The sequence below is a fragment of the Eucyclogobius newberryi genome, unplaced genomic scaffold (genome assembly GCF_026437365.1).
Source record: "Eucyclogobius newberryi isolate DKJ021-1_F unplaced genomic scaffold, fEucNew1.0.hap1 SCAF_1, whole genome shotgun sequence".
Taxonomy (NCBI): Eukaryota; Metazoa; Chordata; class Actinopteri; order Gobiiformes; family Gobiidae; genus Eucyclogobius; species Eucyclogobius newberryi.
In genome coordinates this window covers 29,358,271-29,378,034 of record NW_027315723.1, presented here as the reverse complement: position 1 = coordinate 29,378,034, position 19,764 = coordinate 29,358,271, and the positions used below count along the sequence as shown (strand labels likewise).

Here is a 19,764-nt window from a genome sequence, read left to right as displayed (position 1 = left end):
GACGCAGTGGGGCACACACGCGAGCCACGGGAGGAGGAGAAATAAAACAACAACAACAACAACAACAACAAAACCCCGACAGAGGAGCCAAACAAAACGCTTCTGCGCGCTACGCAAACGCAGCAGAACCGACGCGTAAACAGCTTGTCCGCACGCAGCATGGAGAAGCAACGCGCCAGGGAGAAAATGTGAGATTTGTCGTCCCCCTCATCCACCACCACCACCCCAAGATTCCCTACCAAGACAACACCACAGAAAAGAGAGAGCCAGAGGTGTTCGAGTCCTGAATACTGAAGCTCGAGATTTGGGAAAAATGAAAAAGTTTAACATCAGGAAGGTGCTGGACGGGCTGAAAGAAGCGTCCTCGTCCACCCCGACTGTCCAAGTGGGGCCCCAGGAGAACCATCTGATCCCCGAGAGCATCCAGTCCGAGCATTTCCAGCTCTGCAAGGTGGGTCCTACTAGCACTTCATCACACACACACACACACACACACACACACACACACACATGCAAATCCCTCTGTGAACTGTGCATGTTGCCATTACTCAACCCCACTGCCCCTCTCCCCATGTGAGATACAGCAGGTGGAACTGACCTCCAAAAAAAAAAAGAAAGAAAAGAAACCCCAACAGTCACTATATTAGTACTACCTCAGCAGTTCCCTCTGCAGCTCTTGGCTCATTCACTCTTTACCCTTTCACAAACGCACACACAGTCATTCATCAAGTCCTGCCCATTCGGTGCCGCTCACTGACTCCACATATGGGCCAAGCTGCAGCAGGTTCCAGTCGAGACGATGATGCGTGGAGCTCGACGCATGTGTCACCGTGCCGCTTCATGTGGCGTGGAGTGTCAGGATTGAAGGGGCTGGGCCGGGACCTGATCTCCCTCCTTGCATAATCTGCTGCTAGCTTTAAGATTAGCAAATCACTCTCCTCTCCATCAGTGCTGGTGAGTCAGTGCTCCCGAATGCACCTGGGCTGCTACGTGCGCACATGTATCTTAACCCCCATCTGACTGCATCGATCCTACAGGGAATAGTGGCGCCTGGGTGGAGATGTTGTGAAAGGGGGGAAAGAGACCCTCCTTCCCTACAATGGATTGGTTTAATAACGTTGCAGCAATTTGCACAGCTTTTCATGCTCCAATAACACGGTAAATTAGGATTGTCCCCATGTGCCTCTTTACGATAAGTGCCTATAAAGAAATGCGTTTATATTTTGCTGCAAAAAATGTTCTTTAGCTCACAGTTGAACAGGATCAACGCAGTTAAAGATGTAGGATTTTTCTTTAGATAGTGCAAAAATATCATTATAATGTCGGGTGTGAAATGCACGTGTTCAAATCACGAAAACTGAACTGGAAACAAAATATTGACTCCAAAATCCTAGTTGATTCCTACAAAACGTCAGAACAGATTCACTCAACTTATCTCACTGGCTTAAGTTTACATTTTGTCAACTTGCACAATTCCAAAAATGGTGTTGGATATATTTTGGAAACATCTACTAATGCTGTGGCGTGCACCAAAAAACTCAAAACTAATTGGACTTCCTGTGACAATGTGTTGGTTTCCCACCACAAAACATCTTTGAACACACAGGACGCCTTGAACTTTCTTGTTTACCTCGTCCTGAGTGTGCTGATGCTTTGGTTGAAGAAGGCACGGTTCTTCGCTGAGAGCTTTCTATGTAACCTTCTTTAGCCTTTCACCACAAAGCAAACAGTAGCTTAAAGACAGAAAACAGACGAGTAGGGTCTTCAACATAATGCATCTAATGCTTCGTCTTTGCTTGTTTTAATGTGTTTTGTTCCTCGACTTTGCCATCACGACTTCATGTGGGAGGAGAGAGAGAGGGAAAAAGAGAGAGGGAAAGAGAGAGAGGGAAAGAGAGAGAGGGAAAGAGAGAGAGGGAAAGAGAGACATAGTGAGCGAGGGAGGGACGAGAGACAGAGCTGGAAAGTAGATGAAAAGGAGAGAAATGAGAAAGAGACTCAAAATAGACCAATGATTATAAAAAGGTGCATAAAGTCTAATGCAAAAACTCGCTAAGCATTCAACCCTCGCTCCTTATTTGTCTGTGCAATTTGGCGTTGGGATTTCATAACATTTTCGCACTTCAATCCATGCCATTTGTTTAGCGAAATCAGGTGTGTCACATCCTTTGACGTAAACGGCGCCCCCTGTTGCTGTGAAATGCAAATCGATGCCACGTATGTTTTTTTTGCACTCACCGTTATTGGTTGTTTTCCAGACTGTTCGTCATGGCTTCCCTTACCAACCCTCGGCCATGGCCTTTGACCCGGTGCAGAAGATCCTGGCCATAGGGACGCAAAGTGGAGCTGTGAGAATGTATCCTTTGCTTTGTTACTGTCAGATACTTTGTGCCATGTGTCTCGAAGGCTGCACGAGGTAAGTGCGGCGAACTCTGGTAGAGCTACTTTGAAAACGTTATCATGAGGTGTAAAAATAGAAGATCAGTGAGCGAGCAGTTTTTCTTTACCATCGCAAGAGCTCGTCAATGTGGATTTTTCATGTTTTTTTGGTGACGGTGTGATGTAAAAAAGAAAATATCCAGGTTTGTTTGTGGTGGCCATTTCTCTTTACCATTGCGAGATAGCACCAGGACTTTGTTGGAGTTTCATTAATTTTCATGTACATTGATACGCATTTCTTGATTTCTCCCACACTGTAGTTGTTCTATAATATGCGGAAATCCCAGGACGCTGCTTGTTTTAGGCATGTCGCTGTGCAAAGTGAAAAGCAGTTACCGACATATCAAAGTCTATCTTGCATCTAATAAAAGCAGCTGCGGTATGATGGCACATTGCGGTATGGTTGGTTTACACAAACAGGAGACAACAGCTTGTGGTGGAATGGCACCGCGGGGAGTCGTATAGCCTCCAATATAGCACCTGTGTGTGTGTGTGTGTGAGTGTGTGTGAGAGTGTGTGTGTGTGCAAGGCTGATTTTACAGGTTCTCCATGTGTTTGCCTGCCTGTCCCGTATCTCTACCAGCTCATTATGCCGTGATGGAGCCCTCAACTTGGCTTGCGCTCTGCGATGACTCAAACATGAATACCTGGGCCAAGGTTGCAAAAACGTGACAGCTACAGTATACGGTTATGGTGCCGGCCTATAACATCCCTCCAGCCAAAAGTGGTTGCTTTTTTGGCTTCATCCACGGGATCATTAACCCTCGAGTACTAATTGCAGGCTAAAAAGAGATTAATCAATTAGAATATTGGTTCATTTGGATGTAAAAATGATGTAACTTGATGTATATCCCTATTACTTTATCCATGTGTCACTATACCACTGTACAATACGACAACACATATTGAAGTATGATGTATTGATGCAGAAAATGGCACGGCAAATTATAATATTGACTCTACTTTATGCAACTGGAACAATAACCTTTAAACAGAATAATCCCCGAAAACCCTTTTTTAAACATCCAATAGCATTAAAAAACATGAACTGCAATGAATAAATTGGGGAATTACACAGTTACGGTAAGTCATTTGTTTTATAATGACTAATTTATGTTCTTATTCAACCCTATACAGCTACTAGGAGTTAACATGAGGAAAAGTTTTGTTTTAACCCTCTTTTTTTTGGGCCCATTTTTTTTGGCTTAAGTGGACAGTAACTAAAGTGATACAAATGGGGGAAAAGCGGGAAGAGACGTCGAGGAATCAAAACCAACTCATTTACGTTGAGCATTTGATCTTCAGAGACTAGAAACTGCGTCGCTCGTATTAAAGAGACGCATTGAAGCTCCAGTAGTTTTACATTCACTTAAACATGGCGGACCAGAACAAAACGACACCTAACCCAAGCCGTGGTGGTATTTTGTCACCTCCGACGATCTGAAATGAATGAGTACACGTCCAAACACATATCTGATGTCACTCTTTTCACAGTTTTCAGTCTTTATCGGACTGCGCGGACCCCAGTTACATGCACTCGGACTCAACCGTGGTTCTTGAGTTTTACATATAAATGTGTTTGAATTAGCCAAACAGACTAGTCTACTTTCCCTAATAAACATTTTGACGAAGCTAAACCATAGAAAGCCTGTGCATTTTCCCTGGCTATCACCGGTAGTTGTGAGTAAGGCTTATGCGGCTAATGCGTCATATCTACATTGCGCTCCACTCGAAGATCTTACAGTCTATATGATGTAGGATGAGAGAACCAATCAGCTCATCTCCGGGGCTTTGTGCGAGAGGAGCTTGAAGGTTGGTCACTCTGAGCCGGATGGAAGAGGAGTTTATTTTCTGCCGTTTGACTGATGTGGATCAGGAGGAGCCTTATCACAGTCAGAGCGATGTGAATTCAGATGCTCTTCTTTTAGTCTCTGCCAGTGACATTGAGATACGCGTGTACATTATGTCGCCCGATGGTTTAGGCTGGTGGTGTAGCAGCGGCCTTCAGTGTCATCTGCACGGCAAAGAAATGCATTTTAAAACAGTCAATTCCAGGAAAGAACCTCTGATTTTGTGTAAAAATATGATATGGTAGTTATTATTGAAAGTAAATGAAAAGAGCATTATCCCCTAAACCAGGCTATAACCAGGCTATTAAGGGACAAAATAATTGAAACTAGCACATTGTTTTTAATAGACCAATGCATTATTTTAATATTTGGAGATTTGTAATTATATGAATGACGAAAAAACGCCTGGGTTTGTAAATGGGCATGTATGGTCGTAGATACAGGAAGTAAAGAGTATTTTATTTTCAGTAATTGAAGTGAAGTGATTTGATAGATTGGACATTAACCCCTGAACTAGAGCTGTAGCTAACGATTATTTTTGTTCTCGACTGGTCAGCAATTATTTCTTGCTTAGTCAAATGATTATGTATATTGTCCATTTTGTTAAATAGAGGACTGAACAAAATACAGGGAACGGCAGGAGCAATTCACTACCACACACTCAGGATTGAGCAGACAGAAATTGCAACTCAAATCATTAGTTTTTTATGATCGACGAGGGACAATTAGTCGAAACATTGTTGTAGCCCTACCCTTAACATTATTACTATTGCAAGATGGGTCATTGCCATCTTGTTGGCGTTTTAGTTGTTTGTTTGAGTGATCATCGTTTATAATGCCATTTCCAATGCATAATAGAATATATGAATATATGAATATGATCGCAAGTCTATCAACAATAAGTATTCCAAGATAAAAACGTTTGTCTTCTTAATCGCCCTCGTCATAGACCCCTTGCTTCTTATCATACTAGATGTTTTACTCCGTTCTCGTGCGCTCCACAACAGACGGCGACTTTTATCTGCTGGCAGCGTGGCAAAAGATTGAAAATTACAGCCGCAGCACCATTGACAGTGTGTGGATATCTGTCAGCCACATCCTCTGAAGAGCAGCCAATCCCTCCAGCCAAAACGCCAATGAGTCGTCTGATCCCCTCCAAAGTGTCCCGCGTGTGCTGCCCCGCCACTGTACAGCTGCTGTCCCTTTGACGGGGTCTGGCGTGGGGGGGCAGACATCCGAGCAGTCGCAGGCTCTAGCTGGAGGCGGGCTTTCCCCTCCCTTTCTAAGGCTGAGAATAGCAGGCTTATTGATCTGTATGTGCTAATGCAGTGGGACAGGAGCGAACCACGGGGAGTGTTTTCTGCAAATATCCGAGTGAAAAAAATGGGCTTTGTGGTGGTGGGGGCAAAAAACAAGTTTGTGATTCAAACGCATTAACACTTAAGTGAATAAGCGGTGTTATCTTATCTGTGATACAGTGAGGAGTGTTGTTGGCTGCCGCGATTGGTAATATTAATAGAAATCTGACTGCGGTTTTGGGCTGTAATCCTTTAGTCGGTTAGTCGATTAAACGGTCGACGATGTCTAAGTTAACCAAAAAATGTATATAACAGCAAAAAGGAGACATTTTTGAATTAATCATGAGTTTATTTTAACACATTGCCACAGTTTTCCTCCCATAGTATATCTCTAACATAAAAATACAGTGAGGAGTTGTAGTATTTTGAGTGCAGTTTAGGTTGGATACATTGAAATACTTGAAATAGCTTTTAATTGACTAATTGTTTGATTTCTTTAGTCGACCAAGAATTTCTTTAGGTGGCTACAGCCCTAATGCGGTTAGAGACTAGATGTTCAAGTAATAAACTAATTCACTCGATGTAATGAGCCAATAAATGTACTGTAGGCTTACTAGAGTATATTGTAGTATGAGTGCTGTAGTATGAGTGAGAGTTACTGTGAATATTTAGTTGACACATCTTTATGCTAGTGATGTTTTGTATTGTATTCAAAAGTTGATAGTTTACATGTAGTTTGGATCTTGTTCATGGGTTTCAGAGTGATACAAAATTAGGACCCATCACAAGTTGGAATAAGAACTCCAAAACGAGAAGAACACATGTGACTGAAACCCACGAGTAACATCTCAAGACAAATATCTGCCTTGCAATCACATGATACTAGCAGTACAGCTGTAGTCGTGCTGGTTGTGATTGTTTTACAGTCTTGCCCAAACAAAAAGTCCCTCTTGGCTCTCGCCTCCAGTAATAATGGGATGCATTGTATTTGTTGTTTTGGTTGTGTGACTTGCAGCTGTGTCACGGCTCCAGAGACCGGCCTCTTTTACTGGTGTTCGCCACGAGCTGCAGCTCCACTATAAAGAGCGAGACCCAGATCAATACATCAAACTGTCAGTGCATGCGCCGCCAGATTATCTCTTCTTCACAATCATCATTCAGATGGGGGCGTATTTTATCTGGGCTTGGGACACATATATGACTCTAAAATATGATGTAGCATCTTGGACTTGAGGCGGCCGGCCTTGAGCACAAATGTGAAGCGTGCAATCGCTGTGAGCTTGTGCTTGTCATGCATATTGGTGTTTCTGGCCGCTGCGTACTGTGTTCCATCTTTATCAACAAATGTGGATCGGAATTCCAATTCATTGCAAGACATCCCAGCGGAGGGGACTGTTCCTACAGCCGTGACAAATGCAACTGTGCGACAAGATTAGCAATAACCCAACCAAGTTTTCAATTAAGTTTTTTTTTTTTGCCAGAGCTAAATCGAGTAATCTATGAAAATAATAGAACAGATCCATTACTACCACTGAAAGTACTACAGCCACCTTCCCAAACCAACCAACAAACCCGAACAGCATGCACCTCCCTGTTCTCAGTTTGGGTAAGATTAAAGGGGACTTTCAAATTAAGGGCTGCATTTCATTCTGTTGGTTTCATTTGCTGGTTGGTTTAAACTTTAAGCAGTCATCCTGTCTTGCCAGATGGTGCTTTAAGCTTAAAAGTAGTGCGGTACTGTAAGGCCACCAAAGAGCTGCTAAGATTGGACTTTTATTTCAATCCAGTTTTATAAGTAATAGTATTTAAGATATGTATTATAATGTATTAAATGAGACGTATTATGCAAAATTGATTTAAGATCTATCGTGCATTATGGTTTCAAAGTCATTCAAAGCTTTATTTTGAGTGATTCAGTTTGAGTCATCTTTATTGTTCTGCCTTGAGGTGACATTGCTCTAAAAGTTTGCCCCGCTGCTCTGTACTTTTTTTTTTAAACTTTGATTTATTGATTTTTCTTTTTTATTCTGAAAACTGTGATGGTGATGCATGTAACGTTCATGTTGCATAGTCATTTTGGCAGAATAAAGAAATACATGATGATAATGATGATAATAATAATTTAAAAACAAAATATAAAAAATACATAATTATAATAAAAAATAATAAACAAAAATAATAAATCATAATAACAAAGCATTTGATTTACATTGAGCTTTTCTGAATTGAATTGAATTCATGAAAATAAACCCACTGCGTCTTACCTTTCTTTGTTTCAACCTGGGTTTCTCCTGGGTTTAGTCTGGATTTAAACTTGATTTCATGGTGTACATCCGCATACACATAAATAAAAAAAGATTACCAATGGATGACATCAAGAGGTGGAACAGGGCGACAGAATATGAAGGGTTACTTGATGACAATACTCTATTATAGCAGTTAAATGGTCAAGTGAGAAAGTAGAATATAGGTGCTTTAGTATGAAGAAACCCATGCTTATTATATGTATTTTAAATAAATCAAACGACAACTGCTCTATCATACAACATATATCGAACTCTCCCTCCCACAAAAGCAATGACTTTAGCTTTACGCTTCAAATTTCCCAAAAGTCCCCTTCTTCTTGTTTTAATCTTGTTTTTAGTAGTCTTTGCAGTGAGTTTTGGGCTGCTGCGCTGTGCCCACGTTTCTGACAGCGTGTCCGGCTTAATGTCCTTTAGCCCTGTCAGGCTCAAACGGGATAGGATTTTGGAATGATTAAAGTCGCCATGTTGGTTCCCCTGTCTAAATTACTCTAAATCTGACTCTGGCTGTCACTCTCTACCACAAATGCTTACTTTTGCAATCCTTACGTGTCCAATACTAGTGTTACTTCCACTGGCTTGCTAATTAATGGAGTTTGAATGTTGCTTCTCTCTCTGGGCAAAAAGAAAAAAAACGGAACACATGGATTTGTGCACATTCTCTCTACAGTGACTCATCCCAATTTAAAAAGCCCAGCAATACCAATGCTGGCTAGAAAGCAATGTCATTGGAGGACAAGGAGTCTTAATGCCTCAGGCCAGGGTAACTCTGAGCTGCTGTATGTGAGGAATACTAAAAAGTGTCTGTAATGTGACTTCCTGGGCGGACTTTTCAATACAAATATATATTGGTATGGTCATTACTACTTAAGGCCATCCCAAACGTCCCTATTTGGAGGTGCAGTTATGTCTGTGCTTCTAATTCTGAAAAGAAACAGATGTCTTAAAGAATAATTAAGCTGATATCATATTTTAAATTGTGATGATTTTGAGATGACATAAGATAAGTTTAGTACAGTTTTTAACATAGTGGTGACGTTGCCAGTTGTGTTCTGCATTGATCCCTTGAAGTCTCTCCAGCCATACTATCTGTGCCACTCTGAACCAATTAGAAGAAGAAGTCTAATACATATAGTTTCACACCAGCAACTATGGGCTTTGAGTCTTGAAGAGAAGCTATACTCGAGATCAGTTAAATTAAGTGTTTATAGTGGATCGGTACCTAGTAATACCTGTGTAATGACTAATTTAATGGTTGAATGGGCTTTTTGCTTTATTTTTTAGTTTAGTGTAAACTAAACTTTAGTGTAGTTTTTAGCCTTCAAACATACACATGCAAATACCACTCCTGTGCAATCTCATGATTTAGAACTTGAGTTCATATCAGGCCGTTTCCCACTTTAGAAATTGAGTTAGAGCTCCATCTACTGGCTGTAGGGGTAATTTCAAAGGCGAGAAACAAACCTAGCTTGCCCACGACATGCTAATGCAGGCACACAGCTGTAATGAACGTGATTTGTTGGCAAAAAAACTCAGAAATAGTTTAGCGATTATTTAAGGACTTAAAAGCAGCACAGAAGAACTCATAACCACCTTTGATGTCTCAAAATTGAAAAATTCAAAATGGAGTCTTTTTTGATGCACAGAGGGGAGAGGACTTACTTAACTGGATTCATTAACCAAGTATGAGTGAAGCTAAATACTACTCGATGTATGTTTTTATAAGATATTAATAAAATGGCTCTAACATCTGGGAGGGCATCTATTTTAGGGATGTCATGATATCAAATTGAATACCCAAGTGTCTGGGGAGAAGGAAGTCAGGGAGTCCCTGCTTAGACTGCTGCCCCCGCGACCCGGCCCCGGATAAGCGGATGAGAATGGATGGATGGATGATATAAAATTTCAGTTACGACTATTGTGAGAAGAAACATCACAATTTTATGATTATTCATGATTGTTGGCACCAAGACCAAACATTCAAATCCTTAATTTGATACATTCACAAGTCTTTATGAAATGAAACTTTCTGAATGAAAAAGTAATGATATTGTCAAATAAACAGACAGACAAAAAGAGCTTTACATGTTTTTTGGGAGAATAGATTGAACTGAAATTAATTCCCGATATTATAATTTTTCACCATTATATTGTGACCTAAATAGTCACAACAAAAAATAATTGCAATTACTTGATCAACAGAATAAACTTGACATCCCTCATCTACATGCAAATAAATCGGGGTGAATCATTGTAATGGTGTTGAAATTGTAATGGAACTGAAAACATTCTAAGAAACATGTACTTTAATTAACAATACATTTAAGAACACACTTTAGACCCTTTGTTAGATGCTGCAAGCCGCTTCCCCCCATCCTAACTGTGCTGCCGGACTTCACTGCATGGGCCAAGCTGTGGTGAGAGAGATACCACCGCTCAGTGCCTCAGAGGTCGGCAACCTGCTCCGTAATTATTCCTAGCCGACGGCCCACAATGCTTAGGCGGCTCATTGTAAACATCCGATGTCATGTGGGCTGCGCAAAATGAATGGCTACAGGTTCATTGGCTCTCCACAAAACTCATGCTAATGGCAGTGGAGCATGGAGAAGATATCACTATGCACTAGATACGTTGTTGTGTGTGTGGATATGGCAAAGAGTGTTTTGATGTGCTAATTACATGGTGTTAATTGATAGTGAACGTTATGTAACCAAATCAGTTTGACAGTGTGGTGGAGGTAGATACAGTTGAAGCTGTCTAGTCCTCATTGAAGACTTGAAAGTGGAAGAATGAAAGCGTATAATGTATAATGACAGTTATTAACAGTTATTATAATAAAGATGCAATACCTGATGATAAGTGTCTCAAAAACGTGAAAGGTTCCTGTCTAAACTGTTCATTTTTAGCTGTACTTCAAGCTGTTTAGCTTATTTAACTTTCGCAACGCATAGCGAGTCTCGTCATTATTCCCAGCGATGAGTTCATAAGCGCGTGTCACAACTACCACTGTGCTAAAGGTACACCAGCTTTACTTCCTAGGTTGAGGCCAATTAAAAAGACATGCAGACAGCACACAGCGGTTTCATTATGACCCTTAAAACTGCTTTAAGTTTGGGAGTGTCTACAGAGCCGCGGCACGCGGCCGAAACTGCCATGTTATTTTGTGCCGTGGCTCCTGAAACTGCTGCGCCGTTTTAGAAGGGTTAGGGTTAGGGTTAAGGTTAAGGTTAAGGTTAAGGGTAGGGTTTGGGTTAGGGTTAGGGTTAGGGATAAGGGTAGGGTTTGGGTTAGGGATAAGGGTAGGGTTTGGGTTAGGGTTAGGGTTAGGGTTAAGGTTAAGTTTAAGGTTAAGGGTAGGGTTTGGGTTAGGGTTAGGGTTAAGGTTAAGGTTAAGCTTAAGGTTAAGGTTAAGGTTAGGGTTTGGGTTAGGGTTAGGGTTAGGGTTAAGGTTAAGGTTAGGGTTAGGGTTAAGGTTAAGGTTAAGGTTAGGGTTAGGGTTAGGGTTAGGGTTAGGGTTAGGGTTAGGGTTAAGGTTAAGGTTAAGGTTAAGGTTAAGGTTAAGGTTAAGGTTAAGGTTAAGGTTAAGGTTAAGGTTAAGGTTAAGGTTAAGGTTAAGGTTAAGGTTAAGGTTAGGGTTAGGGTTGGGGTAAGCCATGAGGCTATATGGCAGTGCCGTGGTTCCTGAAACTGCTGGGCCATTTGACCGCGCCGCGGCTCTGCAGCCACGGCCTTTAAGTTTAGTTAAACTTGCACCAAGCTCAGAGTGCACAGTAACTCATTAAAAACAATTAATTAACAATGGACAAAATCACACTAAAAGCACCAAGAAACATTTAGACGCACTGTGAAATGGAACAATGTATCTGAATTGGGACAAAACAATTTTCGCTTAATTACATTAAAAAAAAAAATCTAATGATTTACTGTCCCAATTAGTAAGTGGTAAATGATATACATTACAATTCATTATTCACACATTTGTATTGGACTTTCCTGCTGTCATAGTATTACAAATTTACATAAATATTTGAACCAATCCAGAGAGCTGGAAAAAGCTCTCAAAGCACTCAAAACTCTCAATCTTATCCATACTGCACTCACGAGACCATGACGAGTTCATGCAAAAAAACAACAACATTCAGACAGAAAAGTAACAGGAAACAATGTATTTATTTGCAAAAAAAAAGGCAGATTAAACTCATGGTTCATTCCCGAAACCTTAGCCAGCTCAATCACTTTCTCCTCCTTTCTCATGTGTTCCCATAGAAATATAACCTGGCTCACACCAGATTGATCTGTGTCTCACTCTGAATTGAGTTCTTCACATGAATCAATCTGGGAAGGCTCTCCAAAAAGCCATTGGGATGTTAAAAAATACTTCACTCTGATTGGTCGAAGCGTCACAACAGCGGAAGAAGCAGAAACATCTAAATTGTGTTAAATCAGTTAAATTAAATGTGTTCATAAAAACACAGTCCTCTTTCTCATCCACAAATGTTCAACGCGCCATTGTGTGCACGTTTTCACAAACAAAAGAGTGTATTTCTGCTAAAATAGGCCAAAGTACGTCAGTTGGCGCCGCCATCGTTTTGACTTCTGCCCAAACTACAATGCTGCTCTGTGATTGGTTCCAGTCCCGCCTATGGGCCCTTAATGCCCTGTGATTGGTCCGTTAAACCACTGGTGCAGACTGAAAACGAATCAGCAGGAGCCTAACAAGATGGATTCTCAAGATTAATAGAAATAATAATTCAAGTAAAACTAATTTTTGTTGACTGAAACGCCATCGGCCGATTAATCGATTAAACGACCAAAGGCTGACAGCCCTACACAAGATACATGGTTTTGTTGATTGTTTCAATATTGAAGTTGAAGGTGCTACTAATCAGTATTGATGACATGCTGATCACGTGCTGGCTTCTAACCATTGAATACCTATAGCTTACTACAGCTTAGTCAAATTGGGTATTTTGATTTGATTCCCGTATTGTGACCATTACATTGACTTCTGTAACCCAATTTAGGCCTGTCACTTTCATGCAATACGACTAAACGGCCACAAACATTTAACATCCATTATATCATGAAGTGGGCATGGGAGAGCTTTTGTTTCTCAGCGGATTCGAGCTTTAACCTATCAATACATGTTACACTGTCACAACACTAGGGAGGATCCCCATCCAGTAGATACATGTTTATAGACACGCTTCCTGCTCTTCTCACCAGTCGAGTCCCATGTTCGCAGCCACACCCATTGTCTGTGATTTATGGTCAGCTTTATGGAAGAGTTGGCTTCTTTCTCTGCACTTGCTGCACATTCCCCTCGTTGCTTTGCGCATCGATTTACACTCATATTAGTCGTGGTCAATATGCTGTGCTTCTGCGAGTGGGATGAAGTGTCTGACCACTGTCCGGGGCCCCTCACCACAGCTCCAGTTTCTATACACACATCTATGAGGGTCTATGGATGCTGTGATGGCACTTAAAAGCCCATCCATCCGTCTTCTTCCGCTTAACTGGGGCCGGGTCGTGGGGGAACAGGGGAACAGATGACCGAGCCACTTCAGCTCGAGGAGCAGCGGCTCTACTCCCAGCTCCTCCCGCGTGACTGAGCTCCTCACCCTAGCTCTAAGGGAGCGCCCACACTCTGTGGAGGAAACTCATTTCGACCGCTTGTATCTGCGCTCTTGTCCTTTCGGTCATTACCCAAAGCTCATGACCATAGGTGAGGCTAGGAACGTAGATTGACCGGTAAATCGAGAGCTTTGTCTTTCGACTCAGCTCCTTCTTCACCACAACGGTGCGATGCAGCGACTGCATCACTGCAGCCGCTGCACCAATCCGCCTGGGTAATGGGAGTAGTAGTATTACTACTCCCATTACCCTTTCCAGTAGCTCTCCAATAACTTTAATTCAGACATTTTAATTTAAAGGCTATACAGTATTTATGGATTGTAAAAATATATACACGGATAGGCAAGGCAAGGCAAGTTTATTTGTAGAGCACATTTCATACACAAGGCAATTCAAAGTGCTTCACAGCAGGAAAAATGCATTCAAATCACAAAGAAATTACAGAAACAGAAATACAATAAAATTAACTAAATTAAAAATTATCAATCCAACTGATTGTCTAAACTAATAAAATCACAAACAAAAGAGAAGTGTGCAAAGAAAAAATTGTTTCAGTCATATGCGGAGCTAAACAAAACTGTTTTTAGCTTAGATTTGAACATTGTCAGAGTAGTAGCCTGTCTCACATCTTCAGGAAGACTGTTCCAGGTTTTAGCTGCATAAAACTGAAACACAGATTCCCCATGTTTTGTCCTGACTCTGGGCACCAGCAGGAGGCCGGTCCATGTTTTGTCCTGACTCTGGGCACCAGCAGGAGGCCGGTCCCTGAGGTCCTCAGAGTCCGAGATGGTTCAAATGGCACTAACAGGTCTGAGATGTACTTTGGTGCTAGGCCGTGGAGAGACTTGTACACAAGCAGAGCTGCTTTAAAGTCTATTCTCTGAGCCACAGGAGCCAGTGCAGAGACCTGAGAACAGGACTAATGTGCTCATACTTCCTGGTTCTAGTCAGGACCCGAGCAGCAGCGTTCTGGATGTACTGCAGCTGTTTAGCCGTTACAGTAGTCTAATCTACTGGAGACAAACGCATGGATAAGTCTCTCTAAATCTGGTTTTGACACTATATTTTTGATTTTGGCAATGTTTTTTAGATTGTAAAAAGCTGCTGATGTTATTGATTTGACGTGGCTATTAAAGTTCAAGTCTGAGTCCATTATTACCCCCAGATTTCTAATTTGGTTTGTAGGTTTTAGAGCGAGACTCTGGAGGTGACCGGTAACACTTTCTCTTTGTTTCTGTGGGCCAAAAACGATGATTTCAGTCTTGTCTGAGTTCAGCTGGAGAAAGTTGTTTTGCATCCACAAACTGATCTGTTGGATGCAGTGACAGAGTGAATCCACTGGTCCATAGTCACCTGCCGATAGTGAAACATAGATCTGAGTGTCGTCTGCAGAATTGTGATAGGACACATTTTCACTGCGTATCAACTGACCTAACGGCATCATGTAGAGGTTGAACAGAAGGGGACCCAGGACTGACCCTTGGGGCACTCCACAGGTCAGGGTCATGTGGTCTGAGACACAGCTACCAATTTCAATAAAGTACTTCCTGTCTTCCAGATAGGACCTTAACCAGTTTAGGGCAGTGCCAGTGATGCCCACCCAGTCCTCTAGTCTCTGTAAGAGGGCCCCATGATCGACAGAGTCAAAAGCAGCACTCAGATCTAACAGAATTAAGGCTGAGGCTTTGCCCGTGTCAGTGTTCAGGCGGATGTCATTTGTCACCTTGACAAGAGCAGTCTCAGTGCTGTGATGAGGTCTAAAACCTGACTGAAAAACATCAAATGAGTTGTTTATTAAGAGGAAATCTGTGAGCTGTTGGTAAACAACCTTTTCAAGGACTTTGCCCCAAAATGGCAGATTAGAGATGGGCCGGTAATGACTCAGTACTGCGGCATCAAGACTGCTCTTCTTTAGGAGAGGCTTTATGACCGCAGTTTTCAAAGACATTGGGAATGTTCCAGATTGAAGCAACATGTTAACTATGTGAGTGAATGGTGCTAACAAATTGTTCAGCACAGACTTTAGAAATCTGGTGGGTAACACATCGAGGCAGCATGTAGATGAACTCAGACTGGTGATGATCTCATGGACAGTTTTGTCAGTTACTGGTGCAAAGTGAGTTAGCTCTAAGTGTCTTGGTGGTTTTAGGGTAATTTTTTGCATTGTGGGATTTATAGCATTTTTAATGCCCTGAACTTTGTCATTAAAGAATAATGCAAACTCATTACACTTGGATGTGGAAATGAGTTCTAACGGCAGCTGAGCTGGAGGGTTTGTTAATCTGTTTACTGTGGCAAACAGGACACGTGAGTTGTTAATTCAGCTTCCAATTCTTTCAGAAAAATATCTTTCCCTAGTTCTACATAAGATTAGGTTGCACCTGGATACTAATCAATACTGGGAAAAAAAAAAAAAAAACTTTACTGTGTGTTAGAATGATTTTCAAGACAATATTAAAGAAAAGGCTTTATATTTTGGGCTGAAAATGTTTTTTATCATTATAGTATATAAATCATATAAACTGTTTTAAGTACAAAGACAGAATCCCTGATGTGCCTGCTGTGTTTATCTGGGTCTATTATCTCTATATGTCAGCCGCTGATCATTGTGTCCCAAATGTCACATGTCTTCATCTTGAGTTTACCACAAAACTGCTGTCTCAGGAGTCTTCATTGTCAGAGAGATATTAAGAATGACGGCAGTAAAATAAAGTGTTTTTTTTGGCGATTGAATGTCACTCTTCATCCATGTCGGAGTGGTATTATATGAGCAGATAAACCAATTATGAGCTTGATTGATAGTGTTTTGTTTAAGCCAGAAGGACGTTATGGGGGCTGTAATCGGCACACTTTTTCAACGGCCACACCACTGGTTGGGCCTGGTTTATACTGGGATGGGAAACTGCTGAGAATACCGGGTGTATTCTCACTCATCTATAAAGGCTGTAAGCGACAATTTACTGAATGTCTTCCTCTCCTCAACATTTAGTTTGCACTCGGAGGATCTGAAGATTTAAATTTCATACAAATATATATTTTATTTGACTCCAGCTTGTGGGACTAGAACATCAGTGTGGACTCCCAAGTATTCAGTGCAATGGTTAGAAATTCCATAATCCTTCATAAAGACACCTAAAGACATTCCCTGTGCACTGATTAGTCGATAAAAGAGAACGTGGAATTAACTAAAGCCCTCAAATATCTCTGTGATCTGATCATATATTTGACCCAAAGTGCACTGATCCTACTAGTAAATTGCATGCATTTATTTAGCAAAAAGGCAGAAAAATATCACAATTCATTCCAGCGTACTCATTCCTTCTCTTTTCTGCTGCGGTCTATTCACCTGATTCCGGAAGCCGCCAAACGACGTAATCCATCTTCTGGTTTTATTAGTTAGCATAGGGCTGCCGACCTCGAGAGAAAATAAGTTCTACCCAGACTAAAAAGCCGTTTTCAGGCTGCCCAGGTAATCGATGGGAATTGACTTGTTGGTCACATGAACATTGGATACTTTCACAAATCAATCTACTTTACAGCATATTTTAGCGGCAAGACTTTTCCATCATTCTCCATTTAAACCAATGGAATTCGCGCTGGACCAGAAGTGAGATTACAACAAAAGTGGCAATCAAGTGGGCGGAATACAGTAAATCCTTTATAATTCCAATAAAAGAACTTGAAGACTAATAACATTTTTGGTCGACTAAGACGCCATCAACTGAGTAATCGATTCTCGCATGGACCAGTTTCCGTTGTGCCAGACACTTAACCCGCCACCTCGCCTATGTATGAATGCGGTGCGATCATAAGTGATGTCGGAGGTCGGGGGCGGCGTCGGTCTGTGGCTACAATAATAGCTGTGATTGAATGAATAATGCAATGTAAAGAATCTTGTGAGTGTCCATTCTATGCACAGAATGAGCTTTGGCTTTATGAGGTAAACTTGGTGTTCTTTACCCACCTGCCTCCGCTCCCTCATGTGCCCCCGTCAGCCTCTGCAGTAGTACTTTTGCAGCATATTTGACACCCGGTTGGTTTTTCTTCCCGGTGCAGCTGAGGCTTTCCTGAGTGTAACGTTGGCTGTCAGGTCGCCACGCTCCCCAGCGAGCATGTAAGGGCCCTGACTTCGACAGAAAGATTTTGTCATCTCAATTCTCCCTGTGCCCTTCACGTGGCCTCTGAGACTCCACGGGGCTTTGACTCAAAAAAAAAAAAAAAACACACTCAACTGCCCCTTTGGCGCATTGCTGTGTTTTTGTGGTTTGGGGAATAGAGAACCTAAAATGCCCCCTGCTGATTCTCCCCTGCTCATTATTTTTGACTAGCTACTGCAAATAATCGTGTTTCCCATGAGCCTTTGCGTCCTCCCTCCTGCTCCGTTTCATATGTTTCCCGAGCATTTGTTCTACAACCTTGACATTGCAGGAGTGTGCACAGTTGAATCATGGCTTGCTGCTGCACAAAATGAATTATAAGATACCTGTTACTGTCTTTTATTAAAAACTAAGTTGACATTGTATGAATGTAATGAGATATAGGTGCAGGCTTTATTCAATTTAGACATTTTGAAGCAGTGTAGTTTTGGCAGTTGTAACATGATTTAATTTCGGGACAAAGGTGAAAAAAAGCAAGTGTACAGGTGTATTTATTGATTTGATTATATTAGATTTATTTGTCATGTATTTGGATTAGAAGTACCCGCCAACTCACTTACAAATGACACTGAATGAAAAAAAAAGAAGCACGTACACGGTTTCACATACACATAACAAGGGAATTGCTTATTGCATCCTGAAATAGCGCAGTTGTCCGTCTTTAAGTGCTAGAACGTTGAGTTAAGGAGCCGGACATGTTGATGATTGATGGTCTTAGGGGATGCAGAAGGAGGCTACTCCAGGGGATATTTTCAACCGACTGCCACGACAACTGGAGCAGTTTCACACAGTCACAGCCCATGACTCTCCATGATGCACCTGTAGAAGATGTGATGATCATTCCAAATGTCCTCAACTTCCTCAGGAAATTCAGTCTGTCTGGCTTTTTTAACTGACAGAACCTCAGAGATGTAATGTTGTAGAAAGAGCACGTACAATTAATTTGGGTCTTTAAGGACTAGACAAAAGCTTAAGATACAGATTAAAGCTACATTTGAGTAACTCTGGGTTTATTGTTGTAAATTAGCATATTGTTAGTAATTGTGAAAGTACTCCTGGTGGTGTTGTGACAATATTTTAAGATGGCTACTGCTTTCAGGGGTACCGTTCATATTCCTTGCCTAACTCATCAGTTGCTTCCCACATGTGTGATTTAGTAATACACTTATCGTCTCATTATTTCATCTGCTTCATCCAATTAAAAAAATGCAAGGTGGATGTGTGGAACTGTGTTCAAACTCAAGGGTTTAGTCAGCCATACAACCTCCTTTCCGTCCACTAGTTTTGCATATTAAAAGTGTCAGTCTTATCCACCTGTACTTGAAACGCCATGCACACAACGTGACACAAGGCCGTTACAGTGCGAACACGTCACATGCTTGAGGTGTGACTTAAAGATAACATTTTAGAAATCCATTAGCCACTACCATCCGCCTCTTCCGTTTTGTAGTCTAACATTGGTCGGTGCGTGCTAGTCTGAGCTTAAGGATGTGAACTGTGGAGTGTCCTTGGGTCTAGTGTTTATGTGTGAATAGTGTTAATGTTGCTTTTCATGTCCTACTGTTTGATTTATGCGTCAGTGGTTTTCCCGCAGGTACAACTCCCTTTGTACAAAAAAATGGCATTCGAAATAATGAATATTTTTATTTGGTTTATATTTACTTTACTCTATATTCTGTTGGAATACATTACTTTTGTTGAGTTCTGAATCTTCCCATGACCTTTCCCTTATCTTTTACTAATATTTACACTGCAGTCGGCCCTCACATGTAGCGCGGACAGCTGTGAACAGACTTTGTGGGTACAAACAATTCTTTGATAAATTAAGGTAATGCAGAACATGGCTTGGCATATTCATTTTATAATAAATTGTACCAGTCAACCAAGTAATTGTCACTAATTGTAATTTTTCTGACAAATCTTGCAAAGCATCAACATTTGAGAGAAGACTGGACTATGAACAGCTAAACTAATGCTAATGATCAATGCATTTCAAAATAAACTACAGAGTTAGCAGGCTTTGTACAGAATAAAGCATGATATTTTGTGGCTTACAAAGGACTTGAATAATTGCAGTTTTTGC

The 19,764-nt window shown here is 41.3% G+C and overlaps 1 protein-coding gene across 4 annotated transcripts in view; it reads left to right on the top strand.

The window, feature by feature from the left end:
• The first annotated feature begins 254 nt into the window (after positions 1 to 254).
• The window catches only part of stxbp5a (syntaxin binding protein 5a (tomosyn)), a 129,967-nt gene continuing 110,457 nt past the window's right edge, over positions 255 to 19,764 (top strand). For all 4 annotated transcript variants that reach the window (XM_072442828.1, XM_072442821.1, XM_072442813.1 and 1 more), the window contains exons 1-2: positions 255 to 451; positions 2,259 to 2,356. In XM_072442828.1, coding sequence (XP_072298929.1) covers positions 314 to 451; positions 2,259 to 2,356 — 236 coding nt within the window. In that variant the 5' untranslated portion in view covers positions 255 to 313. The remainder of the gene's footprint in view (positions 452 to 2,258; positions 2,357 to 19,764) is intronic.